This window comes from Pleurodeles waltl, chromosome 10 (genome assembly GCF_031143425.1).
Source record: "Pleurodeles waltl isolate 20211129_DDA chromosome 10, aPleWal1.hap1.20221129, whole genome shotgun sequence".
Taxonomy (NCBI): Eukaryota; Metazoa; Chordata; class Amphibia; order Caudata; family Salamandridae; genus Pleurodeles; species Pleurodeles waltl.
Window position 1 is genome coordinate 297,705,245 of NC_090449.1, and position 21,692 is coordinate 297,726,936.

At 47.3% G+C, this 21,692-nt stretch overlaps 1 protein-coding gene across 1 annotated transcript in view; it reads right to left on the reverse strand.

Moving 5' to 3' along the window:
• Positions 1-1,054: 1,054 nt before the first annotated feature.
• Positions 1,055-21,692, reverse strand: part of CREBBP (CREB binding protein) — a 1,321,122-nt gene continuing 1,300,484 nt past the window's right edge. The window contains exon 31 of the mRNA XM_069210450.1: positions 1,055-4,354. Coding sequence (XP_069066551.1) covers positions 2,210-4,354 — 2,145 coding nt within the window. The 3' untranslated portion in view covers positions 1,055-2,209. The remainder of the gene's footprint in view (positions 4,355-21,692) is intronic.

Consider the following 21,692-nt stretch of genomic DNA (forward strand, 5'->3'; position numbering starts at 1 on the left):
ACTACCACAAAATAGAGCATTAGAATTATCTATGTTTGCCACTATCTTACCTCTAAGGGGACCCTTGGACTCTGTGTATGCTATTTCTTACTTTGAAATAGTACATACAGAGCCAACTTCCTACACCAGGCAAAGCCATCATCATATTTTTCAGCAATGTCACCTAAGCCACTCTGTGAAGAACTATACGCAGGAGGAAAATGCATGTGGCTATACTAAAACTTTTTTAACTTTATATTAGTTAAACAGAGGAGGACTTCGTAGGCTTAGGCTCTGAACCCAGAACAGATAGAAATGACATCTAAACCATGCCTTGGCACAGGCTGACTAAAGTGTAAAGTTTAGAAGCTGAAGAGGCACTGGGTAACTGCAAGTGCGATCTATTGTACAGCTTACATTGAGGGGGAACCATACAGAAGGTGGGCATTCTACAGCCCTAGAGTCTAAGGCAGAGAATGGAACAAGTAAAGTGATCCAAGAAACTTCACATAGAGGTAGATATTTTAGACTTAGGAAGTGCATGCAAGCATTCTTCGTGCCTGGATTGCACACCGGCCTGCAAACAGCCTAAAGTGCTTAGGGTCATTGTAGATAAACATTTGAAGCTTGCACAGTCTACAGAGCTAACAGCTTAAACTGTGAAAGGTGGACTCATTTACCAAAGATAATAGGTACTAGAAATCCATGAGGAATCACAAGAAAAAAGAACACTGTTCAATTCTTAAATCTAACATACGAGCAATGCTGGCAAAAGGAAACCATGTCAGTGATACAACAAGCAGCTCTATGGGTAGACCAAATCTCTTCCATTGCTGTTGCTGATGCCATTCTGCACTACAGAGATGCTCAGGCATCCATATCATGCTATGGTCAAATGTATCTTTAACAGGTATCTATAGCACATATCTAGATCTTCAGGAAGTAGTAGCCTTTAAAAATTCAAATTACCAGATCCGTGACTGAACCTAAGTTCTCAGACGGAGCACTTAGAACAAAGTACATCAAAAATACAGATTAAACATCCTCACATGAACTTCAAAGGACAGAAAACAGGTTAAGAAACTTCAGTAATTTATATCAATTTTGAGCAATACTTTATGTACAATGAAAAAAGACATGCATAGTCCAAATACAATGTTGAAAACAACATTTTCATAACAAAAAGAAACAAAAACAGGAAAGTGTTAATGGCATATACATGGATTCAAGGAGGACCATCCTGTTGCCTGCTGCACAAAGTATATTTCACAATATGATATAGAAGGAAGAAATGAACTACTCCTTTTCTCAATGGGCCTCTTTTTTCGCATTCTATACAGTGATTAAGTCTTCTTTGTATTCCTTATTTATAAGTAATTACAGGGATCGCATGATTTACATATTTAGAATTGCTTTTCCTCATTTTCAAGTTTCACGCAGAAGAAAGCAGGTTACCTCCCCGCACCCCAAAAAAAGAAAAAAAAAGAAAAAACTCCTTTGTCTTAAATTAAGCACAGCCTATAAAGAAATCGTCCCATATCCTCATGTTTCCCATCTCTTCTGTGTAAGTTGTTTTGCTGGTTAAAACAGTTTCTTTTTGCCAGAGAATAAAAGCAACAGTGTCCACATCTGCAAGACAAGGGGTGGTCAGACAGTATTAGTGTGTTTGTGTGTCTGTGCAAAGTCAATTCCTATCTCTGAGACAGGAGGGAGGGTCTTCTACCCTCATGCCCCAAAGGGAACACTTGAAAATGCCAGCAGAGATTTCATTACTGAAGAAAAAAAAAATCTGGTTAACTCGGAAAAAAGCTGCTTGGATTCAGGTGGAATAGTGTTTGCCTTTAAAGAAAGGTTTCTAAATTGTTCCTTTTCATCGTTTTGTTGTGAACAGCAAATGCTCAGAAGTCACAAATACAAATTAAAAAATATGAATATAATAAACTTCTTTTCCCCATTAAAAAAAAAGAAATTTCTTTTTTTAAGAAACGAGTGAACAGTAACAACAAAATAGAAAAAAAAACCTGCTCATATAGTTTACCTTCCTGGTTTTAACAAAAAAATATATTCTTTGTAATGTTTACTTTGTTTTTTAACAGCAATTAATCATTCCATGTTTAGGAATTTTCAGTCCAATCTAGGAATGAAAAGCAGCCTAGAAGTCTGACACTTAGCAGTACAAAATGACCAAAGAACATGAAAGAAAACAGGAAAGGAGAAACCTCCACAGATGCTACAAACCCTCCACAAATTTTTCTAGAGTGTCACCCGTGGTGTCACCCACCAGGGATAATTCGTTCGATAACACACTCCTATTCGGTGTGTTCAACTGTGGAAGCATTGCACTCTGTTCTGGGTTGCCTAAGTGCCCCTGATCCATGGAGCCAACCATGGTTGCCACAAGTCCTGGGTGTGGGGAACCTGTCTGAGGTGAGACATGATGTGGAGAAGGCTGTATCCTTGGGGACGGACTGGAATGTGAAGGTTGGGATTGGGGACGGGGGGACTGAACAGGGGCTGGAGAACGCACTTGACTACTGAGAGAGGTGGCCATCTGCTGACCGGGAAGATGAGATGCAGATGGTTGTCCAGTAAGCAAGTGCTGTTGGGGGCTCATTAGATTGGCTTGGCTAGGCGAGCCCATCTGCTGCTTCAGTTGCTGCTGCTGTAAGAGTCGCTGCTGAAGTGCTTGCTGAATGCTAGGTGCTCCTTCACTACCAATGGCAGCCTGACCAAGCTGATTCAGTTGGCCCATTTGAGGCATTTGTCCAATTGTTCCACCTTGAATTGAAAGGTGCTGCTGCATCCGCTGCAACGTTTGAGAGTAACCCCCAGGTCCTTGAGGCTGCTGAAACTGGCTGTGTCCAGCTATTCCAGCAGCCATGCCTGCAGTTCCCTGTTGCTGCTGCTGTAAAATCTGTCTCCGTATAATCTCCCTGTACTGCGGACTCACATTTGCTAGGCTAGGGTTGTGGCCTGGATTCATAATGCCAATGGTTTGAGTCTGGGTGTTCAGACCTCCCATTCCTTGTTGTTGGGGAGGCACAGCGGGTCTTTGGACACCCACCTGCATTACATTTATGTTCTGCAGGTTGGGCTGAGGGTGCATTGCTGACTGCTGCATTACAGGTTGCGTTTGCTGCATTCCAGTCTGTGGCTGCTGCATGTTGGGTTGTTGTGGTTGCATGCCAGGTTGGTTGGCCACATATTTAGCAGTTCTTTGTTTAATAAATGCTGCCATAAGTTGAGGGTTGGACTTCAAGATATTTAGAACTTGCTGCTGTTGTTGAGGAGAACTGGGCGATTTCAAAGTCCGCAGAAGGTCTTGAAGTGCATTGGGGGGGATGTTACGGGGCTGCTGTGGGACCCCTGGCATTCGTGGTCCAGCCACTGCTTGCTGTGCTGACAACGGGATAACAGGTCTTGGCAATCCTTGCTGCTGAGGCATGGGGGCAGTTTGCCACTGTCCAGGTTGCAGGTTGCCTATGACCGGAGGGCCATTAACTGGGTTAGGTCGTGGTACACTAATGGGCACCTGCTGTAACTGGTTCACCGTACCAACAGCTTGGTTTACAATTCCTGGGCGACCTGAAGCTAAGCTACTGTTGATGTTGGTGACTCGATAAAGCTGTTGCTGCTGTGCTTCTCTCTCAATCTGACGGGCAGCTTCCACTGCAGCTGGCGGAGGCTGAGCAGCAGGTGGCGGAGGAAGAGGAGCTGGGACTACCTGGTTAGCTGGCTTGCCTTGCGGAGCAGTAACTGGTGGCTGAGCACGAACCATGGCAGGGAATCCAGGCGATGCTATGTTGACAGGTGAAGGAAGAGGTTGAGGAGGAGGCTGCGGAGTCTGTGGGGTGCTCGGCTGTTGTGTTGGAGTACCAGGTGTTGCTGAGGTAGGCGAAGGCAAGCTTTGCTGAGGCACATTGCGGGTGTTCATGGTGGCAATCCTGCGTCGCATTAGCTGGGCTTGCTGGAGGCGGTGCTGAATCTGTTGTTGCCTAAGTTTGTGTTTGATGTTGAGGCAGAAGGGCACGGGACACTTGTTCTCTTGGCAGTGCTTCGCATGATAACAACAAAGTGCTATAAGCTGTTTGCATACTGGACATCCACCATTTGTCTTGCGCTTGCAGCCCTTGGTGTGTTGGACCACTCGCTTCATCTTCTGGCAGGAAGGCAACGAACAATTGGCATTACGGCACTGGCAGGCATGAACCAGGGACTGGATACAACGCTGGATGCTCAGACGCCGAGATTCTTGGGGACTCTTGGACTGTGCATCTCCCTGGTTGTTACTCTCCTCATCCAGGCCAAGGCCCCATTTAACCATCTTGTGCTCATGTCTCTTAGTGTTGTAGCAGTTAACGCAAAGGTCATAATCCTGCAAGGTATGAAAAGAAAAAAAGAAAAATTACTTTATGCTAGACAATAAAATTAACATAACAAAGGAATACCCAGTTGACGGATGAAAAGGACCAGGTACTTTCCCCAAACAGAATAAATAAATCTATCAGACGTGGACCTCTGGTAACAAGACCTACCTTGATACATTAAAAAAAAAAAAAAAAAAAAAACACACTACACAAAAGGATTCAAACTTCATTGATTACCATGTTAAAGTATTCTAGACATTTAACAGAACAATCATGAGTTATCACACAGGACTTATAATACCTAATGAGACTGCCAACTATTTAGTTGTCAATGTTCCAGCCCGGATGCAGTTATCAAACAAAGTGCTGGACCAACATGGTCTTCAGCTGACCACAAATCATCCAATTTTAAATGACACCTAATTATTTTAACTATGAGTTGCAGCTCTACTGCCTGCATCCACCTGAATTTACCCAGTGACAGCTGTAACTGACCTCATTTGTACAACAATTTGGATCCCCCTCAATTTCTTTCTCATTTTACACAATTCACAAATGTATGAGGCAAGTCTGCACTAATATAGTCCCTTTGTGTTATACAGAGGAGGCTAACGTTACAGTAAATATAGTCCCATTCTGTAACAAAGTAACATTTCTATTAAATAGATGGTAGCAAGCAGCACCAATTAACTTTCCTTTAAACAAGAACTCATTCAGTCCTTAATGGAGGAATTTCAGACTTGCTTCCTTGCTTCAACAACTTAAGCCCCTTCTATGGTCTAGGCTGTCCTCACAGAAGAGGCCATTACGCTGTGATCGAGACTGATCGGAAACCACTTGCAACAAATTGGGAAAGGAGTTACAAAGATTGGAGTGCCAGATAATTTACAATGGGCATGGTGGGACATACAGCTGTTGTTTATGGATCCTTGAGTGTTAAAGATACCAGTTACTTAACAGGATGTCATGTAGCGGGCTTTGTGGACTTATGGTCAAACAACTCCACCCACATCAATGCCCAGTGACGAAAACAATATATTAGTATTATCACTCTAGATACCAGATGGCAAAATTATGCAAAGCATGTGCATCTAGAAGAGATTTCAGCCCGCAAAAATAATATTTTCTATTATAACTTAACATATTAGAAATTAAACTACATATTATAGATTTTCAACAAGTATAGATAGGATAAAAAGCAAGAGAAAAACAAATACTTGTAATTAACTTTAGTGCAATTTCAGTTATTTTTTTCGATATCTTTACATCATTCTCCAAATTCAAATTTAAAGAACCCTAAAACTTTTATAAAGAACGAATATGATTTTATAAGTTAGCAAACAATCTACCAGTTGGTGGAAGGTTTTTCTAGCAAATCAATTCACTAAAGGGGTTGGTTAGGGGTTCAACGGAGGATAATTTTGTCCAGAGAAGAAATTGACTAAGGCATTCTTTTCCAAATTGGTGTTCGGGACGCGAGCCGATTTTTGTGAGTCAGGAAAGTAGGAGCAATAAATAAAAATGCTTTTAAATTCTATGTATAACTTGTCATATGTACCACTGCTTCAGAGAGGTAAAATGTCAGGCTCTGGCGTCTGGTAAATTGCTGTGCGATTGGTGTTTAGTTTTCTTTCTCTAAATGCAAGGTAAGAGGAGTCTTAAATGAATTGTGTGATCATCTTACTGGAGTACAGGGAGGGTGAAAGGTAAGGCTCTAATGTTTTTTCGACGGTCAACAAAATGTAAATACATGTAAGAGAACTGTACACATTTAGCAGCTATTGAAGCAAAACTGAAGCACATTTTTTGAATTCTTAAGTGCGCTCGAAACAAATTTAAACAGGACCAAAACAAAATCAAAACACTGTTTGGTGATGCACAAATAAATATTCACAAAAACACATTCTCCAAATATTATCATTAGCATGCTATGTAGTTCTGACAGTAAAACTGTATGTATGTGCAAAGTCAGTGTCCATTTACATGGAATATTTGCTCTAAATGACAATGCGCTACACACAAAGCTTTAGTTACATTAAAAAAAACACAAAAAAAAAAAAAACACTCATGTCCAATAAAGGTAAGTGGGTCACAAAGGTGTCATTCTAAGAAGTGTGTCATGGTTCTAAAAAGTTTGGAAAGCACAGGACTAAGGAAAAATTTACTTACATGATATTCTCTTGACAAAGTTGCTGTACTCAACCCTAATGAAGTAATCTTTGAAAGATGGAGACCGATGCTTATGGAAAATGAAGCCTGAATTGTACGGCACTGCACAAAAAAAACACCTCCTGCATTGCATGCAATCCGTCCTACTGCATTTAATGAGAACTTAAGGGATATTAATTTCAGAGCCATATTTCAGAGGCTGCAAACTGAAATCGAGTGTATAATGAAAATGTAATGCACCTTTGGGGAGAAGTGAATGGGAGTGTGTTAGTGTGGAGTGTTAGAGTGGAGTGTTAGTCCATGCTCGGAGACTAAAAAGCCGGAAAAAAAAGAAAAAAGTTAAAAAGGCAGATGAAAGCAAGTGACTGCTTTGATCAATGCCTCCGAATGTCTCTTTATCAGTCTATTTCACTGCTAACTCGTACGACATGGAAACACTGGCATTAGGAAAGTAAGACTGCTTCCACGAGAAAAGACGTGTTAATATTTCAAGAACCTTCTCGCTTTGCACAGTAGGAAAAGTACATAAACCAGGCGTTTATTTTGTTGGTAGATGTCTGCTAACGCAGGCAGCCATAACATTGTTGGCAGTTTAACGATATTCTAAGATTTTGTTCAAACCTGCGATTCTGGGAGTATCATTGTCCCTTCAATTGCATTATCAGTCGGGAAAGAGCCATTCTACTACCATTAAGAGAATTATGGCAATAAAGTAATTCTGACATGACCTTCTAGTCCAGCATTTCTTAACCAAAGGTTTGCAGATTCCCTACTCATGGGTCTACAACTGCTTAAAGTACAAGGTACTTACCTTCAGTAACTAAATATCTGATAGAGACATATTCTAGTTGCAGATTCCTTACCTTTAAATTTCCCCAGGCGTCAGACTGGGTCCGGAGATTTTTCTTCAGGCAGTACCTCTGGGCGCCGTCAGGTGGCGTCGGTCGACACTGTGGGCGTTGTTGGCGTCATGCCCACTGTGATGACGTTGTGGTCTTGTATAGGCGCCATCCCGGTGCGCTGATGTCAGTTTCTTTTCATGACTTTCCACGCTAGTAGCACGGAGCCATTAAGAACACTGAGTGGTGCGTCAAAATGAGGGCCCATAAGGGAAAGTTCCTGTCCCTAGAAATCAGTTCGCAGTGCGGGAAGCATGAGCGGGTCGGTAAGGAATCTGCAACTAGAATATGTCTCTACCAGATATTTCGTTACCGAAGGTAAGTAACTTGTACATCTTCTAGAGATTTCTAGTTGCAGATTGCAGGAAAATGCCTCTCTTGGCATGGTTACCCCCTAACCTTTTGCTGATGTTAGTTATGATTGAAAGTGTGCTGGGACCCTGCTAACCAGGCCACAGCACCAGTGTTCTGTCCATAAACTGTACCTTTGTCTCCACAATGGGCCCAACCCTGGCACACAGATAAGTCCCTTGTAAATGGTACCCCTGGCACCAAGGGCCCTGTGGCCAGGGAAGGTCTCTAAGGGATGCAGCATGTATTATGTCACCCTGGGGGACCCCTCACTTAGCACATGCACACTGCCTCACAGCTTGTGTGCGCTGGTGGGGAGAAAAAGACTAAGTCGACATGGCACTCCCCTCACGGTGCCATGCCCTCAACCCATTGCCTGGGGCATAGGTAAGTCACCCCTCTAGCAGGCCTTACATCCCTAAAGCAGGGTGCACTATACCACAGGTGAGGGCATAGCTGCATGAGCTCTATGCCCCTACAGTGTCTAAGCCAATTCTTAGACATAGTAAGTGCATGGTAGCCATAAAGAATATATGGTCTGGGAGTTTGTCAAACATGAACTCCTAAGTTCTATATTGGCTACACTGAATACTGGGAAGTTTGGTATTAAACTCCTCAGCACAATAAATCCACACTGATGCCAGTGAGGGATTTATTGAAAAATACACAAAGAGGGCATCTTAAAGATGCCCACTGTACACCAGCCCAACTACTAGTGCTAGACTGACCAGTTTCTGCCAGCCTGCGACATCCAGATGGGTTTCTGGCCACAAGGGGGGAGTGCCTTTGTGCACTCTGTGACCAGTAACAAAGTCTGTACTGGGTGGAGGTGCTTCACCCCCGCCCCCTGCAGGAACTGTAACACCTGGCGGTGAGCCTCAAAGGCTCAAGCCTGGTGTTACAGCACCCCAGGGCACTCCAGCTAGTAGTGATGCCCACCCCCGGGACACAGCCCCCAAGTCCGAAGGAGATAATGAGAAAAACAAGGAGTCACCCTCCAGCCAGGACAGCCCCCAAGGTGTCCTGAGCTGAGGTGACCCCTTCCTTAGAAATCCTCCATCTTGCTTAGGAATATTCCCGCCAATAGGATTAGGGATGTGCCCCTCCTCCCCACAGGGAGAAGAGACAAGGAGGGTGTAGCCACCCTCAGGAACAGTAGACACTGGCTAATGCCTTTCAACACTAAACGCACCCCTAAATTGAGTATTTCGGGGTAACCCTGAACCCAGGAAAACAGATTCCTGACGACCTGAAATAATAAGGAATGCGGACCTGAAAGCTCCGCAGAGACTCAAAGAACCTTGCAACAGCGACGCATCCAGCGGGACCAACGACCTCTGCCGACTCAGAGGACTGTCCTCGAAACCAAAGGACCAAGAAACTCCTGAGGACAGCGGCTTTGTCTAAACAACCAAGAAGCAACCAACTTTAAAGGGACTCCAGCCTCACTCCGGAAGCGTGAGTCCCCAACACTATGCATCCGATGCCCCCGGCTCGTGTCTAGAGAAAAACACTGCAGCAAGGACCCCCAGGCGACTCCCACGACATTGACACCCTGAGACAAACTCCCTGCACTCCCACAGCGACGCCTGCGGAGAGAATCCAGAGGCGCCCCCCTGACCGCGACTGCCCGGTAACAAAGAACCAGACGCCTGGAAGAAGCACGGCACCCGCAGCCCCCAGGCCCGAGAGAAACCAAATATCGGTGCAGACTGACCAGCAGGCACCCTTCATCGGTGGCTGGCCCGAGAAGCCACCCTGTGGCCTTGCCTGCCTCGCCAGAGTGACCCCCGGGTCTCTCCATTGATTTCAACCTAAAACCGGACACCTACTATGCACACTGTACCCGGCCACCCCTGTGCTGCTGAGGGTGTATTTTGTGTGCCTGTTTGTGACACCCCCCCACCCCCCAGTGCTCTACAAAACCCCCCTGTCTGCTCCCCGAGGACCCAGGTACTTACCTGCTAGCAGACTGGAACCGCAGCACCCCTGATCTCCAAAGGCACCTAGGATATTTGGGCCCTACTTTGCCCTCTGCACCTGACCGGTCCTGTGTTGCTGGTGCTGGGTGTTTGGTGTTGACTTGAACCCCCAACGATGGGCTGCATATGCCCCGGAGACTGAACCTGTAAGTGCTTTACTTACCTGACAAACTAACCTTTACCTACCTCACCTAGGAACTGTTTTTTTGCACTGTGTCCACTTTTCAAATAGCCTATTGCCATTGTTGCCAAAACTGTGTACATTACTGTTTTAAATCAAAGTTCCATATTTACCTATGAACAGGTACCTTACTATTTATGCACTTACCTGAATTCTGAATTTTGTGGTTTTAAAATAAAATAGGAAAATAATATTTTTCTATAATAAAACCTATTGGTCTGGAGTTAAGTCTTTGAGTGTGTGTTCTCATTTAATGCCTCTGTGTATACTACAAATGCTTAACACTACCCTCTGATAAGCCTACTGCTCGACCACACTACCACAAAATAGAGCATTAGTATAATCTAATTTTGCCACTATCAACCTCTAAGGGGAACCCCTGGACTCTGTGCACACTATCTCTCACTTTGAGATAGTATATACAGAGCCAATTTCCTATGCAGATCCTTACCTATGAATAGATACCCGAGCAATACCATCCCCGGTGGTGAGCTGCAAACCAAGATCACGCCAAAATGTCCTACAGGACCGAACGGCCAAAGTAGCCGTCCCTTTGGACCTCATTGTCTAGGCAGTACTGTTCAGTAAAAGTGAGACGAGATGCCCACATTGTTGCCTGATAGATATCCAGGACTGGAACGCCCCATGCTAGCGCTGTGGTAGCAGCAGTAGCTCTGGTGGGGTGAACTCGTAAACCTTAGGGAGGTTACTTTTTAGCCAGAGCATAGCACATTTTGATGCATACGAGTACCTATTGTGAAATGGTCCTTTTTTGCACCGCCTTCCCCTTCTTTGCACCCACCTATCCCACAAAGAGTTGATCGTCCACCCGGAAGTCTTTGGTACGATCAAGATTGAACGCCAACGCTCTTTTTGGGTCCAGACGGTGGAGTCTCTCCTTTTCATGAAAGGGATGTGGGGGTGCATAAAAGGTAGGCAAGGTGATGTGGGCTGTCTGACATGGAAGGGTGAAACTACCATAGGTAGAAAAAAAGCCCTTGTGCGAAGCAACACTGTTAGGATGTATGGCAAGAAAAATAGTGGCTTAGATGACAGAGCCTGGAGTTCACTAACTCAGCAGGCAGAAGTAATGGCAACTAATAAGACAGTCTTGATAGTTAAGAGCCATAAAGGACAGTTGTGAAGCGGTTCAAATGGGGTACACATAAGGTATGTTAAGACCAGGTTGAGATCCCATTGGGGCATGATGAATGGGATAGGAGGAAAGAGATGTGTGAGGCCTTTAAGAAACCTCCCAACTATAGGAGATTTAAATAAGGAAGGCTAATCTGGTAACCTTAAGAGAGCAAAGACAGCAGAAAGATATCCCTTAACAGTGCCCAAGGTGGAACCCTGCTGGGAAAGGGAAAGAATAAAGAGAAGGACTTGAGAAAGAGGAGCAGATAGAGGATCGACAGATTTGTTGATGGACCAAGCCACAAATTTCTTCCAACGAAAGGTGTATATAGTTTTGGTTGAGGGACGCCTGGCTGCCAAGATAACGTCACAGATTTCAGGTGGCAGGTCAAAAGATGTCAACTGTTGCCACTCCATCTCCATGCATGAAGCCGCAGAGTTGACAGGTTTGGGTGGAGAACCCTCCCCTGCTGCTGCTACAGAAGATACTCCAGAAGCGGCAGTCTGATCAGGTGAGCTCCGACCATGCTCAACAGCTCGGAATACCAGACTCTTCGTGCCCAGTCAGGAGCCACCAGTATTACTTGGGCCCGGTCTTGCTTGATCTTCGGAACTCTGGGCAGGAGTGGTATAGGCAGAAAGGCGTGTAGGAGGCCTGAATGCCACTCATGCCGAAAAGCGTCGCAGAGTGCCGCCTTGGAAACTCCAATGTGCAAAACAGCTGACACTGCGCGTTCTCTAGGGAGGCAAACAAGTCTAACTGAGAATCTCCCCACCGCAGAAAGAGACCTTGCGCCACCTCTGGATGGAGACACCATTCGTGATCGATCACGCATTGTCGGCTGAGTTTGTCTGATCTGGCATTCAAGGAACCTGCCAGGTGTTGAACCACCAGGGAAATGCCCTGATGTTCCAGCCAAGTCCAGAGGTGAAGGGCCTCTTGACAAGGGGTCCATGACCCCACTCCACCTTGTTTGTTGCAATACCACATGGCAGTGGTGTTGTCTGTGAACTCCTGCACTGCTTTCCCCTTGAGGGAGGGAAGAAATGCTTTCAATGCTAGTCGAATTGCTCGGACCTCCAGATGATTGATATGGAGCCCTGTTTCCGCCGGAGACCAAATGCCTCTGATCTCCGTCTCTCCCATGTGGCCACCCCTTCCTAGGAGTGACATCTGTCACCACCGTAGGATCTGGTTGGGGAAAGGAGAGGGATCTGCCCTTGACCCAAGCCTGGTTCGTAAACCACCACTGCAGGTCTCTCGCAGTTCCTTCAGAGACCTGGACCTTGACGGAGAGATTCCCTGTAGGAAGTTGGCTGTTTATATACTATTTCAAAGTAAGAAATAGTGTGCACAGAGTCCAAGGGTTCCCCTTAGAGGTAAGATAGTGGCAAAAGTAGATAATTCTAATGCTCTATTTTGTGGTAGCGTGGTCGAGCAGTAGGCTTATCAGAGGGCAGTGTTAAGCATTTGTTGTACACATACAGGCAATAAACTGTACCTTTGTTCCCACAATTGGCACAGCCCTGGCACACAGATAAATCCCTTGTTAATGGTACCCCTTGTACCAAGGGCCCTGATGCCAGGGAAGGTGTCTAAGGGCTGCAGCATGTCTTATTCCACCCTGGGGACCCCTCACTCAGCACATGCACACTGCCTCACAGCTTGTGTGTGCTAGTGGGGAGAAAATTACCAAGTTGACATGGCACTCCACTCAGGGTGCCATGCCCACCTCTCACTGCCTGTGGCATAGTTAAGTCACCCCTCTAGCAGGCCTTACAGCCCTAAGGCAGGGTGCACTATACCACAGTGAGGGCATAAGTGCATGCACACTATGCCCCTACCGTGTCTAAGCAAAACCTGTAAGTGCAGGGTATCCATAAAGAGTATATGGTCTGGGAGTTTGTCAAACACGAACTCCACAGTTCCATAATGGCTACACTGACATCTGGGAAGTTTGGAATAACTGCACACTGATGCCAGTGTGGGATTTATTGAAAAACAGACCCCGAGATGCCCCTGAATACCAACCCAACATCTAGTGTGGGGCTGGCCAGTTTCTGCCAGGCTGCCACAACCAGACAAGTTTCTGGCCACATTGGGAGAGTGTCTTTGTCAACCTGTAGCCAGGAACAAAGCCTGCACTGGGTGGAGGTGCTTCACACCTCCTAAAACCTGGCCGTGAGCCTCAAAGGCTCACCCTCTTTGTTACAGCGTCCCAGGACATCCCAGCTAGTGGAGATGCCCGCCCCTCCGGCCACTGCCCCCACTTTTGGCGGCAACGCTGGAGGAAATAATTAGGAAAACCTCCATCTTAGTTTTGAAGGATTCCCCCAACAGGATTAGGGATGTGCCCCCTTCCCCTCAGGGAGCCATCCTCCAGGACAGTAGCCATTGGCTACTGCCCTCCCAGACCTAAACACACCCTAAAATTTAGTATTTAAGGGCACCCCAGAACCCAGGAAATCAGATTCCTGCAACCTGAAACAAGAAGGACTGCTGAACTACAAGCCCTGCAGAGACGACGGAAGACGACAACGCTTTGTCCCCAGCCCTACCGGCCTGTCTCCTGACTCGAAATCCTGCAACCAGCGACGCATCCAAAAGGGACTAGCGACCTCTGAAGCCTCAGAGGACTGCCCTGACCCCAAGACCAAGAAACTCCAGTGAGCAGCAGCTCTGCTCAACAATCTGCAACAAACGTGAAACTTTTCTGCAACTTTAAAAGACCTCACTCTTCCCGCCGGAAGCATGAGACTTCACATTCTGCACCCGACACTACCGGCTCGAGAACCAGAGAACCAACACCACAGAGAGGACTCCCAGGCTACTGCGACCCCCGTGAGTAGCCCAAGACGACCCTCCTGGACCCCCATAGAGACGCCTGCAGAGAGAATCCAGAGGCTCCTCCTGACCGTGACTGCCTGTAACAAGGGACCCGACGCCTGGACCAAGCACTGCACCCGCAGCCCCAGGACCAGAAGGAACCGAACTTCAGTACAGGAGTGACCCCCCCAGGCGACCCTCTGACTAGCCCAGGTGGTGGCTGGCCCGAGAAGCACCCATGTGACCTGCCTGCACCGCTAGAGTGATCCCGGGACTCTCCATTGAAACCAATACAAAACCTGACACCTGCTTTGCACACTGGATCCAGCCGCCACTGGAGTACTTTGCTACTGCAGGGGCAGTAGTGGACTTAAGGTGAATTGCTTCAGGGTACCTGATAGCATGATCCACTACCACCAGGATATACTGGTTCCCTGATGCTGTGGGAGGTCCGAGTGGACCCACTATATCCACTCCCACTCTCTCAAAGGGTACCCTCACCACTGGAAGTGGAATGAGGGGGGCCTTGACACAGGAGGTGCAAAGCTCCTTTACATTCTGGGACATATTGGGCCAATAGAAATGGTTGACTAATCTCTCCCATGTCTTGGTTTGTCCCAAATGCCCAGCAAGTGGAAGGTCATGGGCTAAGGTCAGAATGAACTCCCTAACCTCCTGAGGCACTACCACTCTCCTAGTGGCACCAGGTTTTGGATCTCTTGCCTCAGTGTAAAGGAGCCCATCTTCCCAGTAGACCCTGTGGTTTCCACTGACCGATGCTTTTTCTTGCTTAGCTGCTTGCTGTCTTAGGCCTTCAAGAGAGGGACAAGTTTCTTGCCCCTTACACAGCTGTTCCTTTGAGGGCCCCCCTGGGCCCAAGAGCTCAACCTGGTAAGGCTCCAGCTCCATGGACTCAGTTCCCTCAGGGGATAGAACATCTTCCTGGGAAGATAGATTTTGTTTCTTTTGCTGTGCTGAAGCTGTTTCCCAGTCTTCTTTCCTTTTCTCTTGTAAGGTTGGGCCATTATTCCAGACTCCAACACTTTTTTTTCACCCTGAGCCTTGCTCTGTGCCCTTGTCTTGACACACAGAAGTTCACGGATTCCCAGCGTGGCTGCATGGGTCTTGAACTCTACCTTAGCCCATGGTGAGGACTCCAGATCATTCCCTAGCATACATTCTACTGGAATTGCAGAGGAGACTATCAACTGTTTCAGGCCAGTGACCATTCTAAAGTTACCATTGCCATGGGATGGACCAGCCAGGTACTGTCCTGGGGAAACCAGTTTGTCTGTCACCATTGTGACACTGGCACCTGTATCCCTCAGGGCTTCAACTCTAGTCCCATTGATTAAGAGCTGCTGTCTGTATTTTTGCATGTTAGGCGGCCAGGCAGCAAGTGTGGCTAAATCCACCCCTCCCTCAGAGACTAATGTAGCTTCAGTGTGAACCCTGATTTCCTCTGGGCACACTGTTGATCCCACCAGGAGACTGGATATTCCAGTGCTAACTGGGGTAGTAGTTGTTGTGGGACTTTTCTTTGGACAGGCCTTGTCTCCAGTTTGGAGTCCATGCTGACTACAGTTTCGACACCAGGCCTTCTTGGGATCAAGGTTTTTACCCTTATACCCATTTGTGGACTGTGAAGAGGACTGGGCCCACCCTCCTGAGTAGGGTTTTGGGGCCCTGTAGAAGACTTTACTTTTGCCCTTGGATGTCTCACCAGTCTTCCCCTGGGGAGGCTTTGTGACCACTTTCTTTTGGTCACCCCCTGTGCAAGTCTTGGTCACCCCAGTCTTGACCCAGTGGTCTGCCTTCTTTCCCAATTCTTGGGGAGAAATTGGACCTAGGTCGACCAGATGTTGATGCAGTTTATCATTCAATTACTTAACAGATTCACCTGCTGGTGAATGGAATGCCAGCAGCCACTGCCCTGAGAGACACTTGTGCCAGTCACACTATTGTGCATGACAGGCTGGTGTTCTCAAACCAGTACATCCCAGGTGAGACTGCCAGAGTAAGAATTAGCCCAGGCAAGGTCACTGATAGGTCTGTGGCTTTTGTGCCCCTAGAACTGTGTGGGACTTTTAGCTGGAGAAGGGTGGTAGTCAGTACAGACCTCCCCCTCGATTGTGCCCTTGGAAATAACTACCCAGAGGTTAGTCAGAGTCAAGAGGAACTGGTCCAGTGCCAGTCCTCTCACAAGGATTCTGGAGGTGCTGCCCCTGCAGTAACTGCAAGTAGGCCCCAGAAGAAAAAGAAAAGAAAACAGTGCAGGAAGTGTGGACAACCTTTAGCCAAGGTTCCAGCAAGCCAAGTAGATTCTGCTCCAGTAGGGGAGAACTCCAAAAGTGGCCCTGGTAAAGTCCAACCTGATCCACAAGAAGTCCTGGCTAGTCAGGCAACTGTTAAGCATGAGTGGGTGGCTCCTCACCTAACAGAAGAAAGAGTGGAAGAAGGGTGTTTACTACAAGATGTAGTAACCCCTCACTCTATCACAGCAGACAGGCACCCTGAACCCAAACAAGCCTGTAACTTAGCCCCTTCCCTTTGTGGTTAAGAGCTAAAGGTGTGGGTCTGGGCACTGGCAGTTGTCAGTGGCCTCTGTTGGCCTTTATGGCTGTACAGTCCTTGGCCTGGTGGTCTGACCCCATGCCAAATAGCAAGTTAGGCCCCCTGACCCTGTTGGTCATGATGGGGTTACTCCAGCTATGGGTAACCTCTTTGGGTAAGCTAGGGTTGACCCTGGCTAAGATAAGATTAGCAGAGGTGGATACCTCCAACACCAAAATAGAGACAATGGGTGAAGACACTTACAACACAGTCAAGAAGCAATTCAGACTGGGTCCTATCACTGTGGAAGTGGGTCAGTTCCCCAGAGGGTATGACCTGAACAGGAAGATGGAAGGCAGAGTAGGCCCTGAAACAAATCAGCCTGTTTTCCCTACTCTTCCTTGCCTGACAGACTATGAAGACTTTCCCAGCTTTGCCTGAGTCTCCTCGCCTGTAGGCTTGGGGGGCAGAGGGGGAGAGAGTGTGTAGGAAAATGGCTCCCTGTTGCAGTTACCCCCCACTTTCTTCCCTGATATTGATGTTGACGTGTGAAGTGTGCTGGGACCTTGCTAACCAGGCCCCAGCGCCAGTGTTCTTTCACTAAAAATGTACCATTGTTTCCACAATTGATACACATATAAGTCCCTTGTAAAAGGTACCAGTGGTACCAAGGGCATGTGACCGAGGAAAGTCCCTAAGGGCTGCAGCATGTGTTGTGACATCATAAGGGACCCCTCACCTAACACATGCACACTGCCATTGCAGATTGTGTGTGTTAGTGGGAAGAAAAAGGCCAAGTCCACATGGCATCTCCCTCAGGATGCCATGCACACAAAATACTGCCTGTAGCATAGTTAAGTCACCCCTCTAGCAGGCCTTACAGCCCTAAGGCAGGGTGCACTATACCACAGATGAGGGCATAGCTGCATTAGCAATATGCCCCTACAGTGTTTTAAATCAATTTTTGGACATTGTAAATACAGGGTAGCCATATTAAGTAGATCGTCTGGGAGTTTTTTTAAACGACACACCACAGCTCGATAATGGCTACACTGAATACTGGGTTGGTATCAAACTTCTCAGAATAATAAACCCACACTGATGCCAGTGCTGGATTTATTAAAAAATGTACACAGAGGGCATCTTAGAGATGCCCCCTGTATGTTACCCAATCCTTTAGTGCAGGTCTGACTGGTCTGTGCCAGCCTGCCACTGAGACGAGTTTCTGATATTTTTCTATATAAAACCTATTGGCCTGGAGTTAAGTCTTTGGGTATGTGTTCCTCATTTATTGCCTGTGTGTGTGTGTACAACAAATGCTTAAAACTACCCTCAGATAAGCTGTAGGAAGTTGGCTCTGTATATACTATCTCAAAGTGAGAGCTAGTGTGCGCAGAGTCCAAGGGTTCCCCTTAGAGGTACGATAGTGGCAAAATTAGATAATTCTAATGCTCTATTTTGTGATAGTGTGGTCGAGCAATAGGCTTATCAGAGGGTAGTGTTAAGCATATGTTGTACACACACAGGCAATAAAGGAGGAACACACACTCAAAGACTTAACTCCAGGCCAATAGTTTTTATATAGAAAAATATATTTTCTTAACTTATTTTAGAACCACAAGATTCAAGATTTGAAGTAAATACATAAAATGCAAGGTACTCCACATAGGTAAGTAAGGAATTTTGAGTTAAATCAGCGGTACACAGTTTTAGTTAAAATGGCAATACGTTATTTTAAAAGTGGACACAGTGCAAAAATCTACAGTTCCTGGGGGAGGTAAGTAAGGTTGAGTTTCTGAGGTAAGTAAAGTACTTACACAGTCAGTCTCCTGGGCATAGGCAGCCCACAGTTGGGGGTTCAAGGCAACCCCAAAGTCACTGGACCAGCAACACAGGGCCGGTCAGGTGCAGAGGTCAAAGGAGGGCCCAAAACACATAGGCGCCTATGAAGAACAAGGGTGCTCCGGTCCTAGTCTGCTTACAGCTAAGTACCTGCGTCCTCAGGGAGCAGACCAGGAGGGTTTTGTAGATGACTGGGGGTAACATACAAGCCCACTAAACACACCCTCAGCGGCACAGGGGTGGCTCGGTGCAGTAGACAAAGTAGGCATCAGGTTTGCTATAGAAAGCAATTGAGGACCCAGGAGTCACTTAGACGATGCAGGCAGGGCACAGGGGGGCTTCTTGGGCCAGCCACTGACTGGGCTAGGATGAGGGCTGCCTGGTGGTCACTGGTAGGTGGTTCCTCTCGGTCCTGGGGGCTGCAAGTGCAGTGCTTGGTCCAGGTGTCGGGTTCCTTTGTTACCAAGCAGTCGTGGTCAGGAGAAGCCCTCTGAATCCTCTCTGCAAGCGTCAACGTGGGGGTGCAAGGAGGTCGACTCAGGGTGTCCACGTCGATGGACTCGCCTAGGAGTCCTCTCAGCAGTGTTTGTTGTCCTGTACTGGAGCCGGGCCGTCAGGTGCAGAGTGTGAAGACTCACGCTTCTGGTGGGAAGTGAGAGTCTCTTTAAAGTTGTTTCAAAGTAGCAAGTTTGTTGCTGTTTCTGAACAGTGTTGCTGTTCTCGGGAGGTTCTTGGTCCTTTGGGTGCAGGGCAGTCCTCTGAGGTCGCTGGTCCCACTGGATGCGTCGCTGTGCAGGTTCTTTGAATCTGGAGACAGGCCAGTAGGGCTGGGGCCAAGTCAGTTGTTTCCGTCTTCTCTGTGGGGCTTTTAGTTCAGCAGGCCTTCTTGTTGTAGGTTGCAGGAATCTGATTTCCTGGTTCAGGGTCGCCCCTAAATAATTTAGGGGTGTGTTTAGGTCTGGGGGGCAGTAGCCAATGGCTACTGCCCTTGAGTGTGGCTCCCTCTGTGTGCCTCCTCCCTGAGGGGATGGGGGGCACATCCCTATTTCTATTGGGGGAATCCTCCAAAACCGAGATGGAGGATTTCTAAAGGCAGGGGTCACCTAACCTTAGGGCACCTTAGGGGCTGTACTGGCTGGTGGGTGGTGACTCCTTGTTTTTCTTATTATCTCCTCTGGACTTGCCGCCAAAAGTGTGGGCTGTGTCCAGGGGGCGGGCATCTTAACTAACTGGAGTGCCCTGAGGCATTGCAACACGAAGCCTGAGCCTTTGAGGCTCACTGCTAGGTATTACAGTTCCTGCATGGGGGGAGTTGTTAAGCACCTCCACCCAGTGCAGGCTTTGTTTCTGGCCTCAGACAGCACAAAGGCTCTCACCCCAGGGGGTCAGAAACTCATCTCAGTGGCAGACTGGCACAGACCAGTCAGTCCTGCACTGAAGGATTGGATAAAATACAGGGCGCATCTTCTGGGATGTCCTCTGTGTGCATTTTTTTTAATAAATCCAGCACTGGCTTCAGTGTGGGATTATTATTCTGACAAGTTTGATAACAAACTTCCCAGTATTCAGTGTAGCCATTATGGAGCTGGGGAGTTCGTTTTGAAAAACTCCCAGACCAATTACTTAGTATGGCCTCATTGTACTTACAATGTCTAAGAATAGACCTAGACACTGTAGGGGCATATCGCTCATGCAGCTATGTCCTCACCTGTGGTATAGTGCACCCTGCCTTAGGGCTGTAAGACCTGCTAGAGGGGTGACTTACCTATGCCACAGGCAGTATTTTGTGTGCATGGCATCCTGAGGGGATGCAATGTCGACTCTGCCTTTTCCCCCACCAACACACACAATCTGCAATGGCAGTGTGCATGTGTTAGATGAGGGGTCCCTTAGGGTGGCACAATACATGCTGCAGCCCTTAGGGACCTTCCCTGGTCACAGGGCACTTGGGACCACTGGGACTTATCTGTGTGCCAGGGATGTGCCAATTATGGAAACATCGGTACATTTTTAGTGAAAGAACACTAGTGTTGGGTACTGGTTAGCAGGGTCCCAGCACACTTCTCAGTCAAGTCAGCATCAATCTCAGGCAAAAAGTGGGGGGTAACTGCAACAGGGAGCCATTTCCCTACAGCCTAGCAATAGTAGTTGGGCTGGAATACAGGGGGCATCTCTAAGATGCCCTCTGTGTACATTTCTAAATAAATCCCACACTGGCATCAGTGTGGATTTGTTGTGCTGAGAAGTTTGAAACCAAACTTCCCAGTATTCAGTGCAGCCATTATGGAACTGTGGAGTTTGTGCTCGACAAACTCCCAGACAATTACCCTTTATGGCTACTCTGCACTTACAACGTCTAAGATTTGGCTTAGACACTGTAGGGGCAGAGTTTTCATGCAGCTATGACCTCAAATGTGGTATAGTGCACCCTGCCTTGGGGCTGTAAGGCCTGCTGGGGGGGTGACTTACCTATGCCACAGGCAGTGGGTTGGTGGGTTGTGGGCATGGCACCCTGAGGGGTGTGCCATGTTGACTTAGTCTTTTTCTCCCCACCAGCACACACAAGCTGTGAGGCAGTGAGCATGTGGTGAGTGAGGGGTCCCCAGGGTGGCATAATACATGCTGCAACCCTTAGAGACCTTCCCTGGCCCCAGGGCCCTTGCTACCAGGTGTACAGTTTACAAGGGACTTTTCTGTGTGCCAGGCTGTGCCAATTGTGGAGACAAAGATACAGTTTTAGAGAAAGAACACTGGTGCTGGGGCCTGGTTAGCAGGGTCCCAGCACACTTCCAATCATAACTAGCATCAACAAATGGCAAAATGTTACGGGGTAACCATGCCAACAGTGGCATTTTCCCACACAAAGCAAATGCAGGAAGCCCTCTGTAGTCTGGAGGTGGGAGATGACAGCCTGGGGCGAGCCCACCTTCAACAGTCAGTCGGTGCGATAGGGGAAGACTGACACCCCTAATCTCCACAGATGAGCTGCAACAACTGCCATCACCTTGGTCAACACCTGAGGAGAGCTGGTAAGGCCAAAGGGGAGCACTGTGAACTGAAAATGCTAGTGGCCTACCCCGAACCTCAGGTAACGCATGAGGGAAGGCAAGATGAGAATGGAAAATGTCACTTACCCAGTGTACATCTGTTCGTGGCATTAGTCGCTGCAGATTCACATGCTGTGCACATCCCGCCATCTGGTGTTGGGCTCGGAGTGTTACAAGTTGTTTTTCTCCAAAGAAGTCTTTTCGAGTCACGAGACCGAGGGACTCCTCCCATTTCGACTCCATTGCGCATGGGCATCGACTCCATCTTAGATTGTTTTCCCCGCAGAGGGTGAGGTAGGAGTTGTGTATGCTAGTAATAGTGCCCATGCAATGGAGTGAATGCGTATGTACATAATGA